The sequence below is a fragment of the Nipponia nippon genome, unplaced genomic scaffold, assembly GCF_047370975.1.
Source record: "Nipponia nippon isolate SJK-2023a ecotype South Korea unplaced genomic scaffold, ASM4737097v1 scaffold_3, whole genome shotgun sequence".
Lineage (NCBI taxonomy): Eukaryota > Metazoa > Chordata > Aves > Pelecaniformes > Threskiornithidae > Nipponia > Nipponia nippon.
The window spans coordinates 7,690,409-7,717,622 of NW_028262347.1; the positions used below are offsets into that span (position 1 = coordinate 7,690,409).

At 44.2% G+C, this 27,214-nt stretch overlaps 1 protein-coding gene across 5 annotated transcripts in view; it reads left to right on the forward strand.

The window, feature by feature from the left end:
• The window catches only part of CAMK1D (calcium/calmodulin dependent protein kinase ID), a 227,724-nt gene that overhangs the window by 130,241 nt on the left and 70,269 nt on the right, over positions 1 to 27,214 (forward strand). For all 5 annotated transcript variants that reach the window (XM_087766361.1, XM_087766363.1, XM_087766364.1 and 2 more), the window contains exon 3: positions 5,781 to 5,855. In XM_087766361.1, the coding sequence (XP_087622487.1) occupies positions 5,781 to 5,855 (75 nt within the window). The remainder of the gene's footprint in view (positions 1 to 5,780; positions 5,856 to 27,214) is intronic.

The window sequence follows — 27,214 nt, forward strand, 5'->3', positions numbered from 1 at the left end:
CCATCCTGAAGATTTTTTGGTAGTTTTCATTCATGTGGAAAGCAATCTGATACCATCACTCTGTGTGAATATGTGTGAGACTGTCCTAATATCTGTTGAAATTATTGACTCATTTCAACGAAATAAGACAGCTGAGCGGAGTTTCTTGTGTCCTCCAGAGCAGAAGCTGTGATTTAAACGCTTCCCTTGGCCAACTAGTGAATTCATCAAGCCCAGTAACCCCCATGCTGCTGGCAAAACTCTCTATATGTGGAAATAATGGAACATTTATTCACAAAGACATTTGGTTACTCAAAGCTACAAATCCTTACAGACTCAAGCTTTGTTAGTTCTGGCTTTCACAAAATTATTTGTGCTTTCTTGTGGCATTTTATCTGTGACACGTGCTGTTCATGGCGGTGCAGCATTAAATGTCATGTCTTGCAAATGTAACACTGACTTGGAAAGAGTTGTTACGGAGGGAACCTGCCCTACTTAAATGGCTCTCGTGTTTGCCCAAGGTTTTTGCACAGTATTCTTCTAACTGATCCTAGTTTTCGGTGTTAAATGTGATAGATGTTAATATAAGTGATTCAATCATAGTTTATAGCATGCTTTTGCAGCTGGGATATTTAACATGCTCTCCTGGCAGCTCGGCAGCCAAAGCAACAGCAAAATCTGGATCCTCTGCTTTTATCCGTGCAGAGTGCTACCCCTCTAATTAACAATCCGCGGCAATATGCAACGAGATTTCTTTCAGGTCTTTGGCCTCTGGGATAGTCAGGAGCCAGCAGAGATGTACACGAAGCTCAGTCATTAAAGGATTTAGTTTCCCTTATTGTACATCAACTTTCATATTTTAATCCTTTGGTTCTCCAGCCGAAGCCCATGGAATATATTGATTTTTTTTTTTCCCCTGAATGCTGAAGTGTACTTTTTTTTTTTTTGCAAACACTGAAGTGAACCCAGTAGGGCTAATTGTGATCCTATGATGCTATATGTGAGTAGGATGCGGCGGCTCTGTTCTGGCCCACGGTGAGGGTGGATTTTAGCATTACTGGAGTGTCATACCACATACTCATCACGACTCCAGTGCCGCGGCACACCCAGTTTGGCATGATGGAAACTGTCATGCAGGGCCAAATGCCACTCCTGGTCAAGTCGGGTCTTGTTTCAGGGACGGGTTTCAGCTCCTTCAGAGCCAGACGTTTCTGTGTTTCAGCAGCACTGGATGCTGTAGCAGTCAGGGAAAAATGACAATTCCCCTATCACCGCTCTTGTGCAACGACTCCACAGCAAGCAAAGGGGACCAGTCTGTGCTTGGGGCTCTGCAGCAGATCAAACACTCTCCCGTCAGCTCTTGTTTGCACAGCTGCCATGCTCAGAAAAGTCACCTGAAGTTGTCGGTTGTCCAGTTTGGTTTGCTCCTTTAAGTCTTGGCTGGCAGTTTGCTCATATGTTAAAATATTGCTCAGGTGCAACATTGCCTCCATTCATTTGTGTTGCTGACACCTTTGTAAGAGCACGTGGGCAGAATCGCAGACCTGAAAGGTCGGAGGGGAAACTTGATAATTTTGCATGGTTGCATCAAGCCCTGTGGCTCGTGTCTGCCTGTGGCATGGCACCCAAACCGGTGCTGCCCTGAAAATGGTGAATCCATCCTTTCTCTTCATAGTTTCTTACCAGGATTAGTCACTCTTCATGTTTTTTTGTATATTAAATTTCCCTGATTCTCACTTCTAGATCTATTTTCCTCTTCTTTGTTCCCTGGATTGCAGCATCTCATGGGCCTTGTAGGGTGAAGAGTCCTGAGTGAACTGGTTAAAGTACTGGTCTCTCTTGATTTGTATTTTTATTTCTAGACTTCTTCTTTCAGTTGAATGGCCTCAGAATATTCTTGAAAATGAACAAAGCAGCAGTGGCCAGAGGTGGCACGTGCCCTTCGTGTCACAGATGGGGGGATTTGTGGGCACACATCAGGGTGTGGGAGATGCGAGCAGCACCTGGGGTTTGCCAGGAAGGAGGGAGAGCATCAAGGAAAACAGCAAGTGTGATGAAAGGAAGGTTACAAGGGTGGTAAGGGAGCTTTCCTTAGCTGGATGTTTCCTTGTTCATAACAATTTACATAATCTGATCTAATTTGCTTTAACCACACCTGTGCTTTGATATTCACTTTTGGGGCTTTTTTTTCTTTTTTTGGAAACAATTAATGGGAACTGCTGTCACCCCAGTCCATGTCCATGTCCCCTCTGCTATAGCCACAATGTTGCACCATCATGTACCACAACAACGTTGATGTGTTGCTTTGCGCAGAGTTAATCCAGGGCAGGTTTATCTATTGCAGTGTGGGAGCCACACGTTGGGAAGGGGGGAGGCCAGAGAGGAAAGACAGAGGGAAGAAAAAGGCTGTGGAGAAGTGAGGTTAAGATCCTCACACCGAGGTGGGAAGGAGAAGGTATTGGAATAATATGGTGCATTGGTTAAGATAATACTCTGGGGTCAGGGGATCTGGTTTCTTGGCCCCCTGTGCTCCCTCCTCTCATGTGATTACAGAAAAACTTTTAGCTTTTCTGAATGCCGCTTCCCCTTTTGTAAAATGAGAGCAGCACCTTTTAAAAAAATAAATCCTGGCAGGCCTTGAGGAGATCAGATAGTCCGGTGAGTATTTCTGCTAAGCGGAATCACCAGTGGGGCTGTGTGGAGGCATTTGGAGGCTTAGCAGAATGAATCCTCTGAACCTTTGAGATTCACTCGGCGCTTCTAGAGGGGGATAAAAGTGGAGTTAATTAAGCTATTCCCAAATCCCTCCTGATCCATGACCATCAAGTAGCTGCCGCTGCACAGTGCTTTCCTCAGCTCTTGATGTACCTGAGCATCCATGCAAGCCAGAAGTGTTTGTTTGGCTGTTACCTGCTTGTCTGGCACCGCTGATCTGCTCGCAGAGGAGTGGGACAAACTTGTCCCAGTCCCCGTCGGCCTTTGTGGTATCGACAAAACGCTGTGAGGATCCCAAATCCCGGGGCACCCCATCTCCCAAATCCCGGTGTGTTATTGTAATGTACAGTGTTCAGCCTTGAAGGGTTAATTATTGTGTATTGAGGCTGTAGGTGATTGCTCACTCATGCTTTAAAGTGAAGAAAGGAGCGCACGAATTTCTGCGGGTGGAGCGAAGGGCAGAGGAGCGGGTGGCTGCTGCTGGCTGCAGTGACCTCTGCTGGGAAGCCCACGGCTGCTCTGGTCCAGCTTCAGCAACACAACCCACACCTTGATCTAAACCATAGGTTTCTCCCCAAGTGATTTCCACCGGTTTTAAATTTTAAATTTTGAATTCCATTTTTCTTTAAATATCTTGTCATCCGAGAGTCTATCTGAGTAGAGAAATGCTGTGCAGATCAAGCTGCATCGTTTGCAGGCGTGTGATGTGCACTCCACTGGGAATACACCACGATTAAGGCCCTGCTTGTCAGGGGGAGGCTGAGGCAAAGTGGAAGAAAACGCCTCCTTCCCATCTCAGCAAGCCCCTGGAGTGCAGCAGCCATCAGCGGTCGGGGTGGCTGGTGTGCACAGGCATCACCTCCCAAAGGGACATCTCCATCCAAATACCCTCATCCCTATGGGGGTGGCTCCCTTTGTACTTTGGGAGTGACTCAGCTTCTTCTGCTGCCTTCTACCCTATTATATTTTATATTCCCTGTCTCCCTGAATCCCACATGCTCATATCCTGCATCTGATTTTTCAAAGAGGGGCAGATCGGCTCAATACGGAGAACTCCGCACTGGTAGGACTAAACCCTTTCTCCCCCCTTCACTTAGAACTAAGCAAATTTATCCACCTTCAGAGAGCACAGCGGCACAGCGCCCATTTGGTTTGCAAATCAGAAAGGGGAGAGGGTTTTGTAGCAACCCTCGTTGTGCGGCGTTGTGTGTCTGATGAGCTCTTTTCTGGCCTCTGCCTCCCTGGCTGTTTGTCTTTGTGGGTAACCCACCCATTAGCCCTGTGTGCGACAGTTAGGTGTTGCTGGCAGCTGTCGCAGAGGGGGTTAGGTTGGTTTGGAGAACCTCTGAGGTTTTCAAAAATAGAAATGCAAAGCATTAATATGTGCACGGTAAAAACTGTACGGCAGACTAAGTTGGAGGCTTTAAACAGATAATGCTATAGTAGATTATTTGTATTAAAACTGCCTTCTTGTCATGATGGTATGAAGTACACAAATAATCACATGAATGTGCGTGTGCATAGAGGAAAATGGATAAATACATATAATAATTTCCAGTAAAAGTGACTATTTGCTTGAAATGTTATTTGGGATCCTAGTGTACCTTCAGCTAACTTCAACAAGGCAAAACTGCCCTTGCCCTAACTGTAACCCTTAAGGGACAAGGCACTAGATTTGCACAGCAAAATAAAGGTTCCCAAACATGTCCTGTGTAAAGCCAAGTGGGTGGTGTGTTGGTTTCCTGTTGTCAATATTAAGAACTTAATTTGTGATGCAGTCTACCTGGAAATTTTGCTAAAATATCATGGGATTTTCCAGATATTTATGTAGTGCGAGGAGCCTACTCATGTATTTGTTGCTCTGACATCCTGTAGTGCATTATATTTGAGTTCACTTATTGTTGATGTTAAATTTCCTGTGTGTGAAGGTTCTTACATGAACACAGCTTTTGATGACTGATTATGGGCGTAAATTCAGGTCAGTCATAATCTTTCCAGTGAATTCAGAGGAAATTGGATTAGTCTGCGTTCTTACGGGAAAGATCCTGCCGGACACAGGGAACCTTCTGCTCTCAGCATCTTCACGCAGACGTTAGGGAACTTGGGACCATTGAGGATGAGGTTCTGACACATGATTAAGCATCTTAATTAAGCTACTTGAACCCTGAAACTTGTAGAGAGTTCTGCATTTGTTGATAATGCACTTTTACTTTCTTTCTGAACATGTCCATCCTTTGTTTAATGAGTGGTCTCTGCTTAGTGTTTCCCAGCTTGCTCTTGCTCTTAAAACAACTGTCTGCAATTAGAGTAATTAATATTCTGCCCTTGGAGTTGTGCTGGTAGTCTCTTTAGGGTTTGCACAAGTTAAACGTATCCTTTGAAAATTATTTGTAAGCATTTAAGGAGCAAACCCAGAGAGGCATTTCTCTGAGTAGTTAATTAGATGTATGCTTTTAGAGATGATTTTTCACTTTAAAGCTAGTATTTTGACAAGAGGCTTAGTGGGAATGGTGAGGGTGTAGAAAACCCATGAAGATGCTTGGAGCTGTTGCACAGAAACGACGCAGTGCTCAATAACGCTGCTTAATAACACTGCAGGGAAATTTGGGCATCCAGAGCAGGTGTGACATTGGAGCAGGGCAAATTTGGTGGGAAGGAGCTTGGGGCTGTCATGTAGCTGCTGCCTACCTGTGCCAGCTTCTGCGTGGGGGCGAATCCCTGCCTTCTCCTTGCCAGCCCGCACCCTGCCTCCGTCACCCCTTTGCACCCTGCTTTGCTGCTGTCCCGAGACTTCAACCTCCAGCCAACCATCTTCACACATCTGACACGGGAACTGTAAACCTCTAATGCCCCAGATACTTAACCCTTAAATACTTTGGCTTTAAAGAGGATTGAAGGAATTTTCTGCAAGTAATAACAGTATTCTGGGCTGTGAAGCACTCCTCACTGTTTACTTCAGTCAAGATCATGTTTTATGATGTTGAATAAAGCACTGACAAGTGGCGTCTAACTAAAAATAGCTTTATGTTTTGCAGCCATGTAAAAGAATAAAAATCAATATTTCATCTTATCTTATGGTTTTTCAGGATCAAGCATGAAAATATAGTTGCCCTGGAAGACATCTATGAGAGTCCGAACCATTTATATCTGGTCATGCAATTGTAAGTACTGAACCTAATGATGTTTTTGTGTCAAAATTGCCAGCTCTTCTTGGTATGGTTTTGTTCTTTAACCCAAAAGATGGGATACATGAAAGGTATTTGTCTTGTGTGGTACAGTCTGCAAAATCCCAGCAGGTGGTTAAAAATGCATCTCCGGGTGTGACGGGCTGTGCTGTTGTGAAATTGGGAACTAAGGTGTTTTGTGAATAGTCTCACCCAAATCAAACCAGAACGAAGAGAGATGTTAAGGGGATCAGAACTGGCTCCATACGTATGGAGTTGCCATGGTTTAGTTCTCTGTGACCCAACAGATACCTGGTCTGTACTGAGCGAGAGGTGACCCGAGATGCCACCATGTGCATGGGTGCTGGATTTGCAAGAAAGGTTCGTCCTTGGCTCAGCAGCAGTGGTAGCTCATACCATTCTTGACATGTCTCTCTCACCAGAGCCCCTCTTCTTCCCCGTTTTCTCCCTCTGAGCCTGAGATCAGGATCCCGTCAAGTACATGATATGCTGTGGCTGACCTGGTCCTCCGGTCACATCCACCTGGCAGGGAGGAGCGAAGTGATGCTTATACTGCTTTTTTTTTTTTCCCCTCTCTTTCTGAAATCAGCTAAAAAACATGATTTGAAGTTAAAATATCTTCTTACCATCTCTAGTCTCTCTCTTTTTCAATGATGATGTCACCTCAAACAAGAGCAGAGCAGACAGGGCAGAGGGATAAAGCACAGCTGCGAAGAGCCCGATGTGCCATAGGGAAGCCTGGAGCATCAGATGGAGGCAGCTCTGGGGTTAAATACCCCACGGGAAGCCCTGGGAGACCATGCCGGTCCCTTGTCTGTTGGTAACATCCAGGTATGGAGATGTCATTAGAAGCTGTTCTGCTGGCAGTGTGGGAAGAATAGTGCCCTGTACATTTTTAATCTGGTTTTGTAGCCCTACATTTGAGCCCAGAGTGCTGCAAAAGGACTTGCATGGGAACATCAGTGTCGTACAAATTCCAACAAAGCAGCTGGGTTGTGGGAAGTACCAATTTCATGACAGGTTGATTTATAAATCCTTATTTTTGTTTCATCTCTTTAGAAAAAAATAAATCAGTATTAGTCCTACTTATCATTATTAGCTTGTTTAATGTAGTGTATCCCTCACTTTTAAAAATTTCTTACATCCAGATCATTGGGTTATCTGAAATGTAGATCTGTAATCATAGGTGACACAATATGTATTAGTATAAATTTCTACTTGCTCACAATTCAACACTTACTAGGGAATTATCCTTTCTGTTATAGCTGTATTTGTAAACCCAACCGACTAATTTTCCAAGGGCCAAGCATTTAGCTGTTCCAGACAGACACAGCTTCATTGATGCCCACCGGGGTGAGATGCCTGGCTGAAGTCAGCAGCTGGGAACCCATCCGCAGTGTTCACAATCAAGTGACAGCACCGTAACAATCTCCCACTCTCGCAGAGAGCCCGTGTGATGAACCTCATGTGCATGCATGCTCTTAATCTGCCTCAGCTATGGGGTACAACTTGTTAGCTTAAGCTTAATTTTATTAAAGTCATTTGATGTTGTGCCAAGCCATTGCCGTTGGCCCTGCTTGCTACTGTGAATCAAACAAGGCCGTGTTGTCCTTTGCTCTGCACAGGGTATTTCCAGGGAATAACTTTTCTGCACTTTCTTGGAAAAGGGTTGTGTTATCCCAAGGTGGAGAGGACAAGAGGGCCAGGTACTGACCCTCATCGCTGTGGACGTTGCATTAAGCGCAACCTCTGCACTGCCTCTGAATTTTCATCAATAGTTGGGATTGGGATCAATTGGCATCAATAGTTGGGTGGCAGCTCCAAAAGACTCAAAATCAATTCTACATGCCTCCTTTCCCGTTTCCGTCTGGGAGAAGGCATGCACAGATAATCTCTTGTTTCCAAGGTAACACCAACTTGTTGATACAATAGCTGTGAAGCATTGCACGGCATGAGGTATCTGTTTGTTTACATCTCTGCCCTATTTATTATTAGATTCCTTGTGGGTTTTTTAGCTTCTCATTTTTGTGTATTTCTCCTAAACAAGACAACAGTTGCCTACATTTAAAACTGGGGTTTGATATGAAGTAGAAGGGGTTCTGATCAAGCAGCTTTCAGGAAGTAGCATTTAGATTAGAAAAAAAAGGGGGTAACGTTAGGGCCACTCAAAGATCAGTATCATGGGCACAACAAATCTCAAACCCCTAGGCCCATCTCCCTGGCTCGTTGCTTGCTAAGTGGGCACTGACTAATGTTTCCCAAGGGAGATTTTTTGTTGCATGGACAGCATTTTCATTACCAGCCTTTAGAGCACTCCTTGCAATGTTGTGGAAAATCCACATTACAGCCCCTGAGCATCTCACCCGCCTCTATGGGAGAAGGCTTTTGAAGGTAGACCAAGCCTCCCTGCATACGTTTGCCCTCTGGTACATCTACTTTTACTTAACACCCATGCTTGTTAGCAGGCCAGCTTAAAGGATAAATATTGCACCTCGTTTATTCTGTCAAAGATATGGGCAAGCACAGGTGGCAGTGTCTGTGCTGGAGTTGGTAGGAAGGGAGGTGAAGAGGCGGCTGTCCATGTCTACTTGACACCTAATTTATTCTTGCCAGTCCCTCTGGGAGCTCTTCCTAGAGTTACGTAGCTGTTGGTGAATCTGTCCCGTGTGTTTCCTGGCATGTTCATGGGGAAATCTGATCTCTGGCTTTGGTTTCGCCACCTTGTTTTTACATACATTGCATACAAGCCATCATAAAACCATTCAAACTGTCACAATCCTCTTAGTGCAAGGTAGACCAAAGTCCAGCTTGGAGATCCCCAGATTTGACAGCTCAGAATTTCATGTGCTGTCTCAACGTGTTAACCTGTTCCTTAGAAATTACTAGGCCATTTTTTCTTTATTTATTTTCACAAAATACAGGATATTCCAACCCAGTGACTCTTAAGTTTAGCAAGGTTATGGACAACTCCATGCTGTCTTTTGCTGCAAGCAGTATTGCTCAGCTTTGGTATGAGGTGGAGTTACCGGTGCAGCTGCAAAGCAGAATACAGATGTAGGATAATTGCTGCCTCTCCTATGATGATTCTGCTAAAATTTTGCAGGCACTACAGAAACATACTGTAGAGCATGTAGATGTTATCATATTTCCATTAGGATGATGTGCTTTCAAACCAAGAAAACACCTGCTCCTTTCCAAACTTGGAGTTCCTATAGTGCCATTAAGACCTACGCAGGCAACAAAGACAAACACTAAAATACTCTGAAAGTTTCATTCCTTCTGGATGCTGAGTGAGATTTCCCTGGAGGATATTGTAGAAGACAGGGGGAAATAAAGTGCTGTCAGAAATAAAAGTTTTATTGAACTATGTCTTGGTATGATAGTAAACTTTGTTAGTGAGCAGTTACAGGATTTTTGGTTGCTATTGGTGCCACTTGGCAAGAATTACCCTACCTTAGTATCTTCTAAGCTATCTCCTTTACTTTTTACCTCGTCAGTATAGGGAAATATCCTGATAACCTGTTGTGCTTAGTATTGTCAGATACTAATATTTCATTGGCGTAATCGGCCTCTTTGGGTATTGATGACTCATTTTCTGCATGCTGGAAAATCATGCGCAAAAATGGATTTACATAAACATGTCCTTTCCTTCTGAGTGTTACGGGACTGTTTGCAAATGCTGTTTATGAACGTGCTGCCTGGGCAGGTCAGAGCAGATTCCCAAAACTTGACTCTGACTTCATCCATATTCTTCGCCTTCATCGAAGCGTGAAGCAGTGAAGTTTGGTTTCCTGCAGATCTGTGTGCACGCTGCGCTGGTCGCAGCCCCACAGAACCTGGGGCTGTTGCCTCTTGGAAAGGATATGGGGCTGTCCTGGTTTCAGCTGGGATGGAGTTAGTTATTTTTTTCTTCTATGTTAAAATCGATGTTAAAAATCAATGGGCCCTGTTAAAAATCGATGAAGGCATTAATTTCCTTGTTCTCCTTTATTCATCCATATTTGCTTAAATATGTAGGAACTTAATATTTTTGCTCTCTCTACTCTTCTGTCAAAGTTGGTTGAAGTTCACCCAATGGGTCAGAAGTTACTAGGGGCTGGCAAACTGGGGTAGAGAGCCATTGACTCACTGCCTTTGGAAAACAGGCTAAAAATAGGTCTAAAAGGCACTTCCAAAACTTACAGAATTCATCTGCCTGTCCCAGGGCAGGATATGCTCCCTGTACCGGCCGATCAGCCTTAGCAGATGTTTTTCTAACCTGTTCTTAAAAATCTCCAGTCTCATGCTCCCCAGGGAATCAACACCATTGCTTAACGTCCTTACAGGTACGGAGCATTTCCTAATAACTAAGTCTTCCAGGCTGCAATTTTAACCTGCTGTACTGGAAGTCTGATTTCTTTAAAGGTAATGCAACTGTTCAAATGGGTAAAGGTTACAGGAGCAGGCCCTGGAAAGCATGTCGCTAGGTAAGTAATGATTGAACTTGAACACCCACCTCTGAGTTTCTCTGCACTTTTTTTCGTGGTCTAGAATATTGCCAAATCCAGAGGAATTCATATTAATACCAGGATCTAGTTAAAGAAAGTGAAAACCCTACTGCCAGTCTGGTACAGCTTTCCACCTCGTTGGCGGGCTGTGCTCCCGAAGAGTGGGTCTGATCCTCTCGGCAGGAGGGCTGCTTTACCCAGATCCCGTCAGCTGGCGTTTCTGATTCTCCAAGGAAACTGGAGTATTTCCCCTGCGTGAGGTCTTTTGAGGCTTTGATATCTCTGCTCAGAACAAGACTTTAGGGTCAGCAGCCTGGTTCAGTCAACCCCGAAATGCTTCTCCCTAGCTTTGCAAAAGAACCCAGCCCAAACTGAGCCTAAAACCCTGACCTCGGGGTTTTTCCAGCTTGACATCTTAACTCTGCTGAATTATTCAGATCATTTCCACCACAGAAAAGCCAAGATGATGCGAGCTCCTTTCTGCTGGGTGGAAGTCACGCACCAAGGAGAGCCCTGCCCAGAAGTTTGCAGGCTCAGAGTCCCAGTGTCCCATTCCTGCTGTTTATCAGCTCTCCCCCACCACACGCAAGCGCCTTATAACCCTGTAACAGCCTGGGAAACAGCTCAAACGGGCAGGTACCTACCTGCGGTAAAATCTGCAGAAGTTTTATTATTACTGGAACTATGCCGCTTGTGATTTCGCCTTTCACCTGTATGTTTTGCAAATCAGTAAGCAGAGTGCTAAGCCCTGATTAAGTGCTGAATTCCTTTTGTTTTTTGAAAGCCTAATGCCTGAGCGCACTCCAAGAGCAGCCAAGCATGGACGGGGTGCGCAAGTGACATTTCAGTGAAAATACTTAGCTTCCAAGAAAAACAACAGACAATGGAGGGAAGTGCCGTGTTTGCCAGGTTCCTTAAAGAGTCTAGCAAGGACGCACTGTGTTACAAAACAGCGATACGCACGCCAAGCCACTATCGCATCAGGATTCTAATTAAAACAAAACATAGATCTGCCATGCCACATTCCTTCAATGAGATTTATTCCCATACTTGGTTTTTTTGTGCCTGTGAAGCATTATACAAAAGACAGAAGGAAATATCTCTGCATTCACAATGGGATTTATATGAATCATAAAAGCAAGATGCATTCTTCAGCAGCAGAAAATACTTATGTCCAAGTCTCTGAGAGAAGCCCCTCAGCATCACCTTTTTCTGCAGATGGTGTTATTATCATTATTAGTAATAACAGTAATGGTAACAGGAGAAACACCACCAGTAATGAAGATCAGTGGAGCTGATGACTGTGGGCCAGGGGATTCAGTTCGTTTCATGGTACAGGATGGGAGATCAGCTGCACACCCGTAGACTCTGCTCTTTATTTCCAATCCTCCTAGCTCAGATGAGGTGTCTCAGAAGGGCCAGCCCGAAGAAGTGCCCAGCACACATTGAAAATACATTGGGTCTATGTCAAAAGCCTTGGATCCCATGCTTCCAGCACCTCCTCATGCTGCATGGGAATAAGATGTGTGGTAAATGTACATGGCAGATGGATCTCATGGGGTTTATTGGCTAGGACACTTAATGTGACACTAGGACCAGGGAAAGACTTGTTCCCAGTTCCTGGTCAAGCAAATATACATGAAATTTATATTAATCAGTTATTGGATAAATTGTTCACTTGGTTTTAGTTTTTTTGGAGCAAATGCTACTTAAGAGCTACTGCACCAGGAAGGCTGATGCACATTTGGACATGCCAGGAAGGAGCCTGTGAGGTGCCAAGAGAGCTCTACTTGGACTTTGACACAGCTGAGCAGAGACTTAGGCACTCTAATTAGGCAAGACTTCATTTCCTCACAGCTTGTGGAGTGAAACATTGGTGATTTGGGAAAAGCAGCCTTCATGAGTCTGCAGTGGAACAAGAAATGGCACTAACTACACCCTGTGGTTGAAAAAAGTCTTTTGCTCCTTCTAGGGACAAGAGTTTTTTGAACTGGGGGAAGGGTGGTATAGAAGGCACAGCTCTCCAGGGATGGATCCAGCTGGTGAACATGGAAAGCAAAGTGGGACAGCAGCAACAAGGTTGAGCATGTGTGACATGGCTGGGAGCATCAGACTGTGATCATGGGAGAAACGTTCAGGAAAATGAATCCTGGGCCCATCGCAGCCTTCAACATGGACATATTGCAGACATGGGCCCAAACTGCAGAACTGGGATGTTAGATTTTGAAATCATCCTTATTATTTGGGCATGTGCAATACAGGTGTTGGTTGCAGCCTGTTTCTAGTGCTTAATGCAGTCAGAGCATGGTCTATCAGTATAGCTCAAAAAAAAGATATCTTAAAAAAAATCATGCCTCATCTTCAAAGGCATATTGACTGAACACAGGTCAGCCTGTTAAAATGCTAAAGGAGTTAATCTTCCTGTACTTCAGTACTTTCCCACTAGAGCTTTGCAAGCTGCTGACCACATAATAAACTGACCTCTGGCATCATGCCCCTGGGAACTGGGTAGCAGTTATTAATCCAGCATCAATTTCACACCTTTTTCTTTGGGGAGAAAAGATTATTACATCAGTTGGGTTACACTGGTGAGTGTTCGATATGAAGGAGTCTCTCCCCTTTTCCAGTGGCTGAGAGGTTATAAGCAGACTAGGAAAGATTAATGTTGCGGTAGAGATCAGGGCATGAGCAGATTTGTTGGTAACAGATTAATAGACCACAGAGTGGTCTCCGGGATTACGTTTAGACACCTGTAATTGTGTGGATAGTGTATGATCCCGAAAGTGGCATACATCCTCATTGGATGGTCCTAGCTTTTTCTTCTGCTCTTTTCTGGCTATGCAAGGACTTTTGGTAGTTCCTGCTCCTCATGTCCCCTCCAAACACAGCATCTTCTCCTGGGAATGGCCCTGAACAGCAGGCCTGTAGCTTCCTTGTACTGTTTTATGTGTAAGGGCTTCAGCCATGGCTAGGAGCAGGCATTTTAGAGTCCGTGGGCATCAGTCCAGCCTTCCTACAGCAACACAGGAATGGTGAGAATCTTCTTCATCTTGGGGACTATAAAAGACTTTTTCATGATTTCCAAAACCACTTATAGGCAGTCCCCTTCAACAGGTGTAGACAGTTGCCAAAATCCTTGCTCCTAAGCTTGCACTCATTATTGTTAGCTTAGTCTGAAGTGTCCCAGTATGAACTCATTAGCAAGGCAACACTGAGGGGTATTGTTTTTAATCAAAGTGCTATGCTACAGCTGATGGAGAGTGATTTTTTTTTTCTCTGTAGCCTTGGGAATAAAGAGCTAATGGAGAAACATTTCCACATTTTCATTGAACAGGCAGCATTATAATGTTGTTTCCTTTTACAGAAATGTGAACAGTTCAGATGAAAATGGATTTTTTTCTTTAAAATATCTACTGTTGCAAAGCTGCTGTTGTCAATAAGGAAAACAAGAGGTTTGGCCAAAATTCCAAATAAACCTTGTTCTAATCTATTATTCTTTAACGTTACAGAAAGATTTGAAGGGCTCATAAATCGGACAAGTATATCTGGTTATTTTCCTATACTGGTCAGTACAGTAAACAAGTACTTTCTGAGGGTTATTTGATGTAATGTCCGATCCCCAGCAAGGGTTGGTACCAAATCCTTAGGGTGAGAGTATGTGCCTTGATTGTTTTTTTACAGCAATAAATTTTGGCAGCATCAATTTGAGTTTCTTCATCCTACCAGCAGTTCCCTTAACTTCCCAGTTACGGCTCCCTGTTGCAGCTGGGCACGGGGGCATATGTGGTATGGTATAGGCAATTCACAAGGCAGCAATATATATCCGCCAGTAATCCTGCATAATATCGCTGCTTCCCTGAGAGCAGGAGTGAGGCCTTTCTCTCCGAACAGCAGGCAGGTGGCTATTTAGAGCCCTAGCAATTTTCTCTCCATTTTGTTGGCTTTGGATAAGCATCTCCTTCCTTTCATGCCTTGCCCAGAAGTTTCATTGCTGGTTACTTGATGTTCGCATAGTCGCTGAATGAGTCTTTTACATTTCGTTCTGCATCTTTCAGTACCTGGTAATTTACGCTGTGGTGCACTAAAATCAATTAAATAGCTGGTGTTTGCTTCAGGAGGAAGGGGCTTTGCAGTAAGGCGGATAATAAATGTTAAATCCATATATGCCACAGTATGAGAATTCATTATGATATGGTAGGATCCCTCTCAGGCACGACGTGGAGGCATTCTGATTAAATGGTTACACTCATTTAAACAGAAAAGGACTTTTCATAACAACCTGGAAAGCTTTGAAGTGAAATAACACGGCATTGAAGCAAGATGCAAAATTAACATTGGCATTCACAAGTCTGTCCTTTTACATGGTGAAACCATTATTAAAAGTTGGTTTTCCCTCTTGATTTTTCTTCTGGAGGAAAGTTGTACAGACTGTGGCGAAGGGTTCAGCAGTAGGCTCACGAGTGTTACATGTCAGTGTGTGCCAGAAGACATTTAATGATTTTGTGGCAAAAAAAAAATAGGCTCAATTTCCCAAGCATGCTCATATCTGAGCTCCGACCTCACTTCTAGGTAGCATAGGTTACTCTGCTCGAGAGTCTGTATCCGACTCCAGAGTCAGTGTTGCACTAACCTGCAGTTATATTTTTATTGCATTATCAAAAGACTCTATGTACAACTTCTAGAAGAAGACCCCATTAAGCAAGGTGATGGATGAAACGTTATCATCCCATTCATATTCATGCTGAAAGAAAAGATCTCTTGCTTTACACTTTGTCTGGTACTTGCCTGAAAGAGTCTACATAGGGCCTATTTTTAAAGCCAGGGAGATTCATGTCGTTTTCTGTGGCTGGTCTGGGTGCCAGGACTCTGAAAAGGACTGTGTAAAACCTAGAATTTTTAATGGAAGTACAGGTTGCTGTTTGAAATCCTGTTTTGACTTCCTTTTGTAGTGCTGTGGTTACCTCTTCTTACAGAAACTGTTTTCATAGGACTGCAGAAGTTCTTACCATGATTTTCTGCTTTAAACATTCTCCCTGGAAATTATTCAACGGAAAATAAATCTGGAGGGTTTAGGGTTTTTCTTTTTTCTGAAACAGTGGTTAGGTCTGCTCTAGCCAAACTTTTACTTTTTTCAGCATTTTATAGAAAAAGAAAATACTGCTGCTGGTGAAGCTTTTCTTTGATGCATTTATAGAACATGTGCTCATTTTATTCTGATTCATGCCACATGGTTAGCCTGTAAAGGCCATTTTTTCCCTTAAATTGGAGGAAAAGTGTGTTCAGATTCCCAAATACTTATGTCGTCTTTTCCCTTCTTCTCCAAGACAAAATTTCCAATTGGGGCTGTTTGATCCTGGCTTAGCTGTAAAAGACTTTCTGTACTACAGTACTGAAGATGGTTTGGAGGAGTCTGGTGTTTATTCTGTCTGATTATTCTGTTGATTAGTAGCATTTAACTACTCTGTAATTCCATTTTCTTCACTCCTAATTGATGATGCTCTAAGGAGCACTGTCATCCTTGGGTGAGACATAGTGGAGCCTTTAAATGTCCCTATGTCCCCAAGGAAAGAAGATACCCCTCCCCAAAATGCATTGTAATGAAAAAGAAGTCAGAAGTACAATTTGAAATCCACTGAAAGAGAGCTGAGATTTTAAGACCTACACAAGCATACAAAGAGGGAGCATTGTTAAAAACTGGGGTTTGCATTCTTAACATTAAAAGCCAGTTTGCAAAATAAAATTCATGCAACTGTTCATCTCTGCCTTAGGGTTTTTGCCATTAAAACTCTGCCGTGAGTCTCTTACAGCTCCAGAAAAGGGGTTATTCCTTCAGGAGAAAACAGACCCAAGCATCCGTCCTGCCATCATTATGAAGCCTCTTGTCGTGACAGTGGTGTTGTATATACTCAGTCCTAAAGTTCATGGTCACCCTGTTGCAAAATATTACCCAGTGCCACTGGACAGGAGATGTGTAAACATAATTAAGCGATACTGAGCAGAGAAGAGGGAAATTACCTTGCCTTGATTGCTCACCAGGCTTATCCACGGGAATATTTATCTCATCGCAGCCCAGGGTCTTTTCCATCGATTAATGCTTGTTTCCCTGTAAGCATGGGGCAGGACCATTTGCAGAAAGTGCTTCTGACGTTTTGCCTCTTGGGGCTGGAAACTCACTGCCAGAAGCTTTTAAATCTGCTCTTTTCAGATGGTTTCGTGGCTAGATTTGCTGTATAAAGGGTTTGCTTCACATCAGTGCTGTCTTGCCTAGTTTCAAGGTTGGCAAGGAATATGTAGGTTAGATTTCTGTCACTGGAGATTGGGTCATACTTTACACCAGATGAAATACATTTTAAAAAGCAAATTTCCTGGGGAAAGACATTTTATCTGGCACCCTCTTCCCTCAGGAGCTTAACATGGGTATAGTTGGAGTGTCTTTCCTCACTATTGAGATGTGGCCACTCTCAGGATAGCCACAGCAGCTCTTAAAAACAGCACATGGGAACATTTTGGGGAGAGATAATTTCTTTGCTGTGTATGGGCATTTACTTTATAACGGAGTGGGAGTGAGGAGTGCTGCCTGCAGGCAGAAGCAGGCAGGAGCAGCCACGTCTGCTGCTGGCAGTGCTTCCCATGAGGCTGGAGAGAGGTGCTTTTGAACAGTCTCTCCTTTAATCCTGACCCTACCTGAGCTGAATTAACTCAAGAAATTTGCTAGTGCATTCGTGGCTGTGTATGTTCAAAAGTTTAGTGCAAAAAGGCAACTGTTTGCACAACAGCACAGTCAAAAAAACAAAGGCGGAGGAAAAGAAATAAAAATAAAATAAAATAACTGATGTAGCCACTATCTGTGCATTTAGCTGAAGGTCTAGAGCTGCTCTCTGGCCTGAATATCCTTTTCCTTGGAGTATGCAGTTAAATGTGACCAGGTGATAGTCATTTAATAGGTTATCACCTGTGGCTGAGCTTCTTTCCTGACTGCTCTCAGCCCGCTCCACTTGCGCCTATCTTCATCCAAGGTGTTCTGCACAAGGTGTTGTGCTACAGGTTTCCCTCATCACACAGGCAGATGTACTGCTCTCTGAAACTGCAGCAGCGTAGCGTGCCAGAGGCATCCCAGAGGGGACTGTACTTGATACTCATCTCATATTCTGCTACAGGTCACCTAAAGCTGGTGACCCCTTGGATGCTGGTGGGAGGCAGGCGCAAGTATATTTTATTGCTTGGTTGCTTTTCCTGTTGCGTGACAGCCTCTGGCAAGGCAAGTGACATAATGGTGTGCCTCTAACGTCGTGAAGGACCACTGCAAATACCCGTCGGCCGCTAATGAGTCAGGAAGGATTGGCTGGCTCTAAATTTCGGTACGCTGCTGCGTGCGCTGCCGACGCAGCCCCCGGAGCAGGGGCTCCTGCTGCCACTGCAGGGACAGTGGCAGAGAAGACAGCTCACGGCTTGAAAGAGGAGGAGGGAGAAGCAGAAGCTGAGCCATATGGTACAAAAAGTAGAAACAGACACAAGTATCTCAGTGGTAGGTGCTCATTAGACTGTCTCTGATGCGCTGGGAAGACTGAGTGTATTCTGTTAGAGGAATTGCAATGTTCTTCTGTAAGCTAAGAAATGTAGCAGTGCAGAGTGGGTAAGGGACAGGTCTCTTTATCTATGGAAAAATATTCTAGCCTGTTTACCAGCAATGTGTAACAGAACCAGAGGCTGCTGCTCTCCAGAGTCTTGCAAGGATGTTTTTGTGGTTAGAACACACAGGTCTGAAAGTCTTGAGCTCTTGACTTACTCTGTCATTGATTTACATTGTGGTCTCAGATATTTTGTCTTGTAATTTCCCTGCCCACGGAAGGGGAATACTTTCCTAATTAATGCTGGGTAAGATTAATTGTTTTGGTTTTTTTTTTTCCTCAAGTCAATGCTACTCTTCATGCAGTAAGTTGTTAGAAAAGAGTACTGGGATCTGGCCTCTGGCCTTGTCCACCAAGGAGCACTGTGGTCCATCTGGGATTGAGTGAATGTGTTTGTTTGCTGGGACCTATTGACTATTTTGAAAAATGTATTCAGGTATGCCTTGATCCCCGCCAGTGTTTCCTTAGGTACCCCATGCTGTACAGTATTTGTGCAGTGGCTTTATCCCTCCATCCCATCCACATCTGTGCAGAAACCTATACCATAACACAGGCTGCCTGGTAACTCGGTGTAACAGCGTGACCGGGGATGGCCATCATCATTGCATGGATTTATTTATCCTTATGGTGTAGATGTGTGGAAATCTAAAGCAACAGAGGTATGACATCTGAAGTTAGAAATCTACTTACATAAAGCCAGGATTTCACCTACTGTGCACAGATGTGGATGCAGCCAAATGCATCATACCAGCGATGGAGGGGAACAAGAAGAGGCATCAATTAAAACTTGGTAAGGGAGAGCTATAAAACAGCAGTTTAAACCCAGGCTGGATTAAAACTGAACAGCAGTATCCCAAATTCCAATATCCATTTCTTTATGCGGCAGGTAGGTGGAAATGGTTATTCCAAATACGGGGATGAAGGAGCGATGTGCCAGAGCACACAGTACAGTGGGCTGGCTCCATTGCCTCCCTCAACTTCGGGGACCGCAACTCATGCTCCCTCCATGCAGTGGATCTCCATGGGGGCAAGATGGGGTGGGTGATTTGGGAATCCCCACTGTGCCCAGGTCCCCTCCAGGTCAGAAAGAAAGGCATGCTGGGTCTCTTCCCCATCACTCTCTTGTTCACATGCAAAGGAGTGAACTCAAAGTGATGGATGCCCCAGGAGTAAGATAACTAGTAATCAGCTCTATGTTTGAAATACTTATTGGCCTCAATAATAAACACCAGAAAGGGCCTTTGGAGGAGGATTCTTGGGGGCGTGAGAGCCTTAGACTTGATATATAAGCCTTCAAACCCACCAACCCTGCCGGGAAAGTTGTCTGGGTGTGCTTGGGCATCTTATTCCCGCTCTGGGGGGTGGATATGAAGGACCTTTTTGACTACATCTATATTACTAAATAAAAAAGTCTGTATCGGTATAACCCACTGAGCAGTGTCCAGTCACAGGAAGATGGCTGGCTCAGGGTGAACTGGCCCGGGGGAGCTTGCCAGCAGCCCTGGCAGCGTGGGCAATTGCGGGGCCATGTCCTGTTCCTGTTCAGGGATGGACCAGACACAACCTCCATGCCTCTGCTTCTCCTTTGGGAAGTGGAAATAACAGCCCTTTCTGCCATGTGTGAATGCTGTGACAATAAACATGCTAAAATCTATGAAGTTTTGGGATAATAATATCAGTTTAGGCATGTAAGTGCCTCAGACAAATATATTGTGCAAACACCAAGTGGTTTAAAGTACAACTTTTGGCACAGTGAAATTGCTTAAAGGCTAGTTTAGTTTGATTTCAAAGGGTTTCTCAAAATAGCTAGTCTGAATCCTGCTATCTCTCTGCAAAAAAAAAAAAAAAAAAATAGGCACATTGTCATCAAAAAGCCATTAAAAAAGAAAAGCAAAGCAGTTAGAAGATTTCTCTTGGTTTGACTTTTTAGATTTCAGAGCAGGACACATCAGTTCATCCATTAAGCGTTGTTGGTCTGGCGCTGGTACTGCTGTCCTGTGGCACAAATCACTGTGGCAAGAGCTTCTTCCTGGCACACTTTTTTCAGAGCTTTCTGACACAATTCAAACTTCAGTCAAACTTCAATTGACTCTATCTTCAAGACACTCTCTTGTGTACTGTCAGTCATGCATATACCACACCACGTGGCTGGTAGTGCAAAATTCACTTTCTTGCTGTTTACTTCATCTGTAGCCTCTTGGTAGTATAATTATATTCATGGCCTCCGGGTCCTGGTCCTGTTGAATAGTTATTTGCAAGGCAAAGGAAATGCATACTGTTTTTATTCTATTTGGACTTCGAATGCATAAAATAGTCTTTTTTTTTTTTCAGTCTGAACACGCAAGTGCCCTTTAGAATGTGAATATTAACATTGCTTTCAGAAAACATGTTTTCTTTCCAATGCGTTAGTTCTCATGTAATGACCCATTTTAGAGAATTCAGCATTATTTATGTTTTTCAGAGAAATTTCTAAACAAAAAGGTATCCTACTTTCCTTCATATTGAATTCTCACTCTCTAGATAGTATCAGATTCCAGTGCAGCTTTGTCTTGTACAATTAACCTGTGAAGACCTTGTAAAAAAACCTTGTAAAACTCATTGGTCCAGAGAGATGGAAAGCAAACACAATTGCTTGTAAGGTTTTACTTCTGGTGATATGATCCTAAAACTTTATTTTCTGATAAATCATAGAATCACAGAAGGGTTTGGGTCAGAAGGGACCTTTAAAGATCACCTAGTCCAACCCCCGCCGCCATTGGGCAGGTGCATCTTTCACTAGATGAGGTTGCTCAAAGCCCCGTCCAACCTGACCTTGAACGCTTCCAATGATCAGGCAACCTGTTCCAGTGTCTCACCACCCTCATCGTAAAGAATTTCTTCCTTATGTCCAATCTAAACCTACCCTTGTTCAGTTTAAAACTGTTGCCCCTTGTCCTGTACAGGCCCTGGTAAAAAGTCTCTCCATCTTTCTTATAAGCCCTCTCTATATATTGAAAGGCCTCAATAAGTTGTCCCTGAAGGTTTCTCTTCTCGAGGCTGAACAACCCCAACTCTCTCAGCCTTTCTTCATAGGAGAGGTTTTCCAGCCCTCTGACCATTTTTGTGGCCTCCTCTGGACCCACTCTAACAGGTCCATTTCCCTCTTGTGCTGGGGACCCCAGAGCTGGACACAGGGCTCCAGGTGGGGTCTCACCAGAGCAAAGCAGAGGGGCAGAATCCCCTCCCTCGCCCTGCTGGCCACGCTGCTGGGGATGCAGCCCAGGGTATGGTTGGCTTTCTGGGCTGCAAGTGCACATTGCTGGCTCATCTCCAATTTTTCATCCACCAGTATCACCAAGTTAATCTGTGTTGGTGAGCAACAGGTCCAGTAACGCTTCTCCTGGACTGTCTATTACCTGGATTAGAAAATTAACCTCAACGCACTCCAAGAGTCTCCTGGAGTGCTTACAGCTTGCTGGCTGCTTTTGCAGCAGGTGTCAGGGTGGTTGAGTTCCCCAGCAGGATCAGAGCCTGCGAGCGTGGTGCATCCTGCAGTTGAAGTAAAAATGCTTCATCAACATCCTCCTCTTGATCGGGCAGTCTGTAGTAAACACCAACCACGAGGTTTCCTTTGTTGGTTTGGCCTGTTCATCACTGTTTTTCAAAGACAGCTCTGTGCAAACAATCTGGTTTTTTAGAGGAAAACCCCCCTGCCTCTCCTTCCTTGCCTGTCTATATAGATAAATAATGGATAATAAAATTTGTGATAGGAATGTCCTATTTTAGACACAAAGAACCAAAGTTTAACCAGCACCAGCAGCTAAATTTGGCATAACGAGACTTGTCCAAAGTTCCTTCACCAGTTATTTCCTTTACTGGAGTGAAGCCTTTGCACCCTGTGGCTGGGCCACGGGATCTGCCTGTTCTTGGAGTTCCTCTGACATACATGACATATACAAGGTTTCCCTTTTAAGCCCGGTCTCTTAATTACTTGTGCGGGTATGTGGTGGGGACTTTGCCTTGGCTCCCACAGAGAGGCAATGCGATGGTGTCAGGCCATGCAGGGCGTTCCAGCCAGGCTTCTGCAGATGAATCATCTGAAGGACTGTTTTTGAAAGACTGGTCTCTTGCATTTGATTCACTCTCCTTGGTGAGCTGAAAATAGTGTGCATTGTTCTCATAATCCTTAGCAACTTGAAAACTGCTATAAATTGAATGCTTTTTAATCTTTACCTACAGCAAGAAAAATAGGCTAATTCAGTTATTCCTGCAGTTACTTAGCTAATGCTAATTAACTGAGATTTTGATGGCTTTGTTTTTTTCAGCAGTTTTCTAAACATTTCACTTACCATTTCAATGAGTCCTTTACAAATCTGAGGCATAGTGAATAGACTTGTTTCTACTGTGTGCATTATTAAGTCAAAGCACCATGTAAAAATATAACTGTCCAGGAAAAAAAGACCGACTCCCACAATCTCGTTAATCATAGATTATCAAGATTTGTAATACCCTGGTTATGTTTTTTGCAGGGAAGTTGTTTACAGTCGTGTCACAGGACAAAAATAAATGAAGGTGATGTTGAGAAGTGGTACCGTACACTGGTGGAGTTGTAGGGTACATACAGGACAGAGACTACAGACCCACCAGACCTAACAATTATGCCCAAAACTGATCTAGAGGACTGTGAATTCCAGCTTTGGCTATTTTGATTACTATTTTGATCTGCACTTGCTTTATTTCCCCTGAAATCTGCTCCTCCTCAGTTGGGTTACAAGCAATTTGGTGAATGGCTTACATGTGGTTGGATAGATTGGTTGAAAGCCCTAGGCAGGTAACTTCAACCTGATACTAATTGCTTAAAGGTTTAAAGGCTGTAGTCCATATAGGAAGATTATCTCTCAAATGACTAGCACAAGTGACCATGCACGCTGTGCAATGCAGAGGAAGCACCATGTATGTGCCTCCATAATAGCAGATTTTGCCCTCAAAAAATAGAGAATGGTTGTTCTGCGTGGCTATTCTGTGGCTATGATGATCCAGTGGGGGTCACATTTGTATCTTGGAACCCTACAGACCCAGTGATTTCTGTCCTGATCTGCTCAACTGCATTGAGCAAAGGCTTGCCTCCCTTATCAAAACTGCATTAAGCAATGGACTGATAAAAATTAACAACCATCAAACCATCTGGGAGTGTTAGATAATCTCATTCCACATTCAATAAGGAACGTCATCTTCCTTTTACTGTACAAGCCAAATGCCTCAAAGGGATCTTCAAGGACTGTGTGGAGGGACTGGAAGCAAGACAGAGAACAAACAAACAGGACTAGTGGGATGAGGATGGGGGCGAGCAGCACTGATCTACTTTCTGTGCCCAGTCGAGGAGTAGGCGTTGACTCTGACGCTCCCTGGGGCTTTCTTAACCCTGCAGAGTGCAGAGACCAAGTGTGTCTGTGCTCGCATATAGGGGCACAACATGCTGTTGTTGGATTCAGCCAGAATTTTTCTGCTGACTTTGATAGGATCAGTCCCATAGGTGAAAGATTAGGTTTTGCCTCTGGATAGAGCTGTAATAATTGAAACAATTTCAGCATTGCATGGGATGGTAGAGTGCTTGTGATAAGCTAGGGAAGTAAAAAATACTTTGGCAAAAAAAATTCCCAGAAAAAATATCTGAAGTAAGGGCAGGAATGGACCAAACCTGATGTTCACAGCAAAGAATTCTTTCCAGTCCTGGCCGTACCAGGTTTGCTAAATAAAGATGGTAAGGGGCTTGTTCATGACCCTTGGGCCAAGTGGCTAGGACAGGCTTGCACCTACCCTGCTTATGACCAGTCTGCTTTGCATCTCAGGTACATCCACACCACAGAGCATTTGGCCCTTGGTCTCCTTGAGGCCCCAGATGGTGCCATGGTGGCCCTCACACATGATCAGTATGCTGCTTGGCTTTTCTTAGTTTGGAGTGTCTCAAAGGGCATGAAGGACCATGTTGCAGTCCACCACAACAACACTTTTATAGCGTGACACTGAGGGTGTGAGTTGCATGACCTGGGGGCTGGCGTGGGAAGCTGGGAGGTGTTGGAGAGAGAACTCATTGTAGTAATCCAAAACAGAGCCAGGGTGTGAGCTAGGAGGGGATCCATGGTCCTAAGGCATTCAGTGCTTAAGTGAGTCCTTAGCTCATCTCCTGGCCTTCACTTAGTTGGTGCTGTAGATGTGTCCTACATCTCCCTCCCAGCAGAATGGGACCCCCAAATCCTGAAATTGGATCTGCATGGTCAGATTCTCAAGCAAATCCACAATCTCTTTGAGAAGATCAGCATGTCTCCCATCCCAGCCAATTTCAGGATCAGAGGGGGATCTTAGGGCTGGTCTTGTTGTCTCTGGTCCTGGAGGCTGGGCTGGTTGCTACCCTACCGGGGCGGAGAGGCCGTTGCCGATCCCAAGTTAAGCATAGCAGCTGGTGGGTAGGAGTCGGCGCTAAGGCAGCATCCTGTGCTTCCCTGGCGGTGTGAAGAGCTGCTCGGCGTTGAGGGAGGGGAGGAGGGAGTATGTTGGGAGGAAGCTGTCACGGATCTGCCTCTCATTGCTGCTCGCAGTCCTACGCTGGCTGAGTCAGAGCTGGCGGGAAAGGCGAGACATGCAGGTGGTATCTGGGGAAAGTCCACACTCAAAAACAGGTTTATGAGGAAGAGAGAAACAACAGGACCCCCGGTCTAAGGGCTGCAAACCTGAAAGGCTGTGCCTGGTGTTACAGACTGGATGAGGGTGAGGAAGACTACTCTGGAAGGCTGTGGTGGGCAGGTGTTGGTGTGCTGTCTGACACCCCCAGGAACCATGAATTTGTCAGCATGCTTGGCCATTGGGAGGCTCAGCCTTCAGCATGGACCAAGCCACTGCATTCGAGCTGCTGAGAGCAAACGAGCGAGATGGTGCAATCTCCACCGCAGCATCCAATGAGTTTCCCTTTGTTGCTGCCCTTCTGCCCTCGTGTCGTGGGCTCTCCAGTGCTCACGTGGCCGTCCCAGCACACGCAAACACTGTTCTCATCAATTACACTTTTAAAAAGTTCTCCAGGAGCTACTTAAAATGTTTTATGTCGTTCTCGGTTCAGATGTGCAAAGCCAAACAGGGTGAGCTTTGAAATCAAGCTTATGTTCGGCAATAATCCAGGGAAGAATTAGCAAAGACTTCAAAGTTAAATTACCCGAGATAGCATGTCAAGCCATTGAATTTCAGTTTAGCAGCAAGCCAAAATATCTCAAGATGTCTCTTATGATGTGTTTCATTGTTTCTTATAATTTAAGTAGTAGAAAAGTGCTTAAAAATAAGACTGCATCCTTCTGTTTCTCTTTGATTCACTGTCTAAAAATTCAAGATGTTTAAAAAGGTATTTATACTCGTACATTTAGGCTTCTGCAGTCATTTATTTTACTACGCAGTTTGAAAGTGATTCAGTTAAGCAATTAAGGTCTAAACTAAATTGTCACACACACAAAAAGGATATTTGCATATGTTACTTACAGCATCCATTTCAAGCTGATTTCCCAGAGAGAAACATGGGTCTTTTTGTTCCTTCCCTACATCTTTCCTACTAATTTTTGAAACATTGCATAATTTGAGATGTATTTGATGGAGGAGTAGAGTTCTTGGATGTAAATGGATCCTTACGAGTTCTGTGAAGATATCTCCCTGATAAAGAGAGAGCCTTCAGCAGAAGGAAATACCTCTTCTTGTGAGTTTTGAAAGTGGTAGCATGTGTCCCATAAACAGCTCAGCATTTCCCGGTGGCTGAAACAGAGAGGTGTTTCCTTTTCTAAGTATAGAGTAGTTATTTTGAGGGCTTGACAGGGGAATGTAGAGTTTCATGCATCACCCACGATGTTTGAAAAAGCATTAGGATATTGAGACTATCTGTGACAAGAAGTACAGAAATGATTTAAGAGGCTGGCAGAAATGCCTGGGAAGACTTTAAAAGAGCTCAAGAGGTTAGTTTGACCAAGCGATGATTAATACGGGATATGTTATGCACAGTATCTGGTGGATGCAGACTGCTAGGGGAGAGAAATTGGCTGCTGTTGGAAAACTGTGACAGACCTGTTCTGATTACTCACTCTGACGGCAGGTGTTAAAAAAGCCAGGAGATCAGTTTCTGCAAGTCTGTTAACCTGCAACAGCAAGTACAGCTCTGTAAACATCTCTCTCCCTGGAGAAGAAACATCAGCAAGCACCCAGGCTAGGATAAACTATGCTCTGGAAGGACGTTTAGGTTAATAGCTTACATGTGCATGTGGGACGTTGCTCAAAACCACTGAAGTCACCATGAAGCTTTCCATATGCTTGGTGAGCTGTGATTCAGGCTCTGGCTGAGGTGGGGAGAAGGATGTATCCATTTTTTCAGGGAAAAGCAAATACTGTCTGCAGAAACTTCTGTTCAGCAAGAAATTCCAAAGAAAACCTTGGAGCTCATTTCTCCTGTGACATTAAGTTATGGTAATTTTAACATATCCCTTTGAATTTTAAGAGAGAGTAACATGTGCTCCGTAAACAGCTCAGCGTTTCCCGGTGGCAGAGAAGAGAGATGTTTGTGATTTTGATACTAGTGATGGGGTTTCCATACACCCTCAGAAGGAGGAGAAGGAGATCCTGACGGGGTTTATGTTGTAGCAGCAGTGGTGACTCCAATGGCAGCTCACAGAGGAAGAGCAGGAGAATTTGGGAAGGGTCCCGCTGGCTGCAAGACCTTGGGAAACAGCCACTCACCCAAAGGATGTTGAAGCTGAGATTTCCATGGTGGTATTGGTTGTGAGACATCTGCCTCAGAGAGGGTAGCAGTGGTGAGAAAGTAAGAAAAGAATGAAAGAAAAGGAAATTTTTATGATGAGTATTGGGACACTCTTTCCTAATAGTTGAAGTTATCCTCTGAATGAAGTGTGAACAGATCTGTCACTCAAAGCTGAACAGGACAGAGAAGTAGGGAGTGATCCTGCAACTTCAGAGAAACAATCAAAAGACTGATGGACAAAATGGTGCAGGAGTTTTTCTCCCCACTTCTGCCTTCTGCGATTTGAAATGGCCTCTAATGCCAAGAAAATTAGAACAGAAACTGGCCAATATGGCAGATGCTTTGGGTATGGTCACGCATGAGCAGTAACAGGCCATGTAATGAATTTCCTCCTGAAATTTTGCAGAGTACATTTTGTATTTTAGTGATGGAAAACTGGGCTCAGGTTGATTCTTCTCT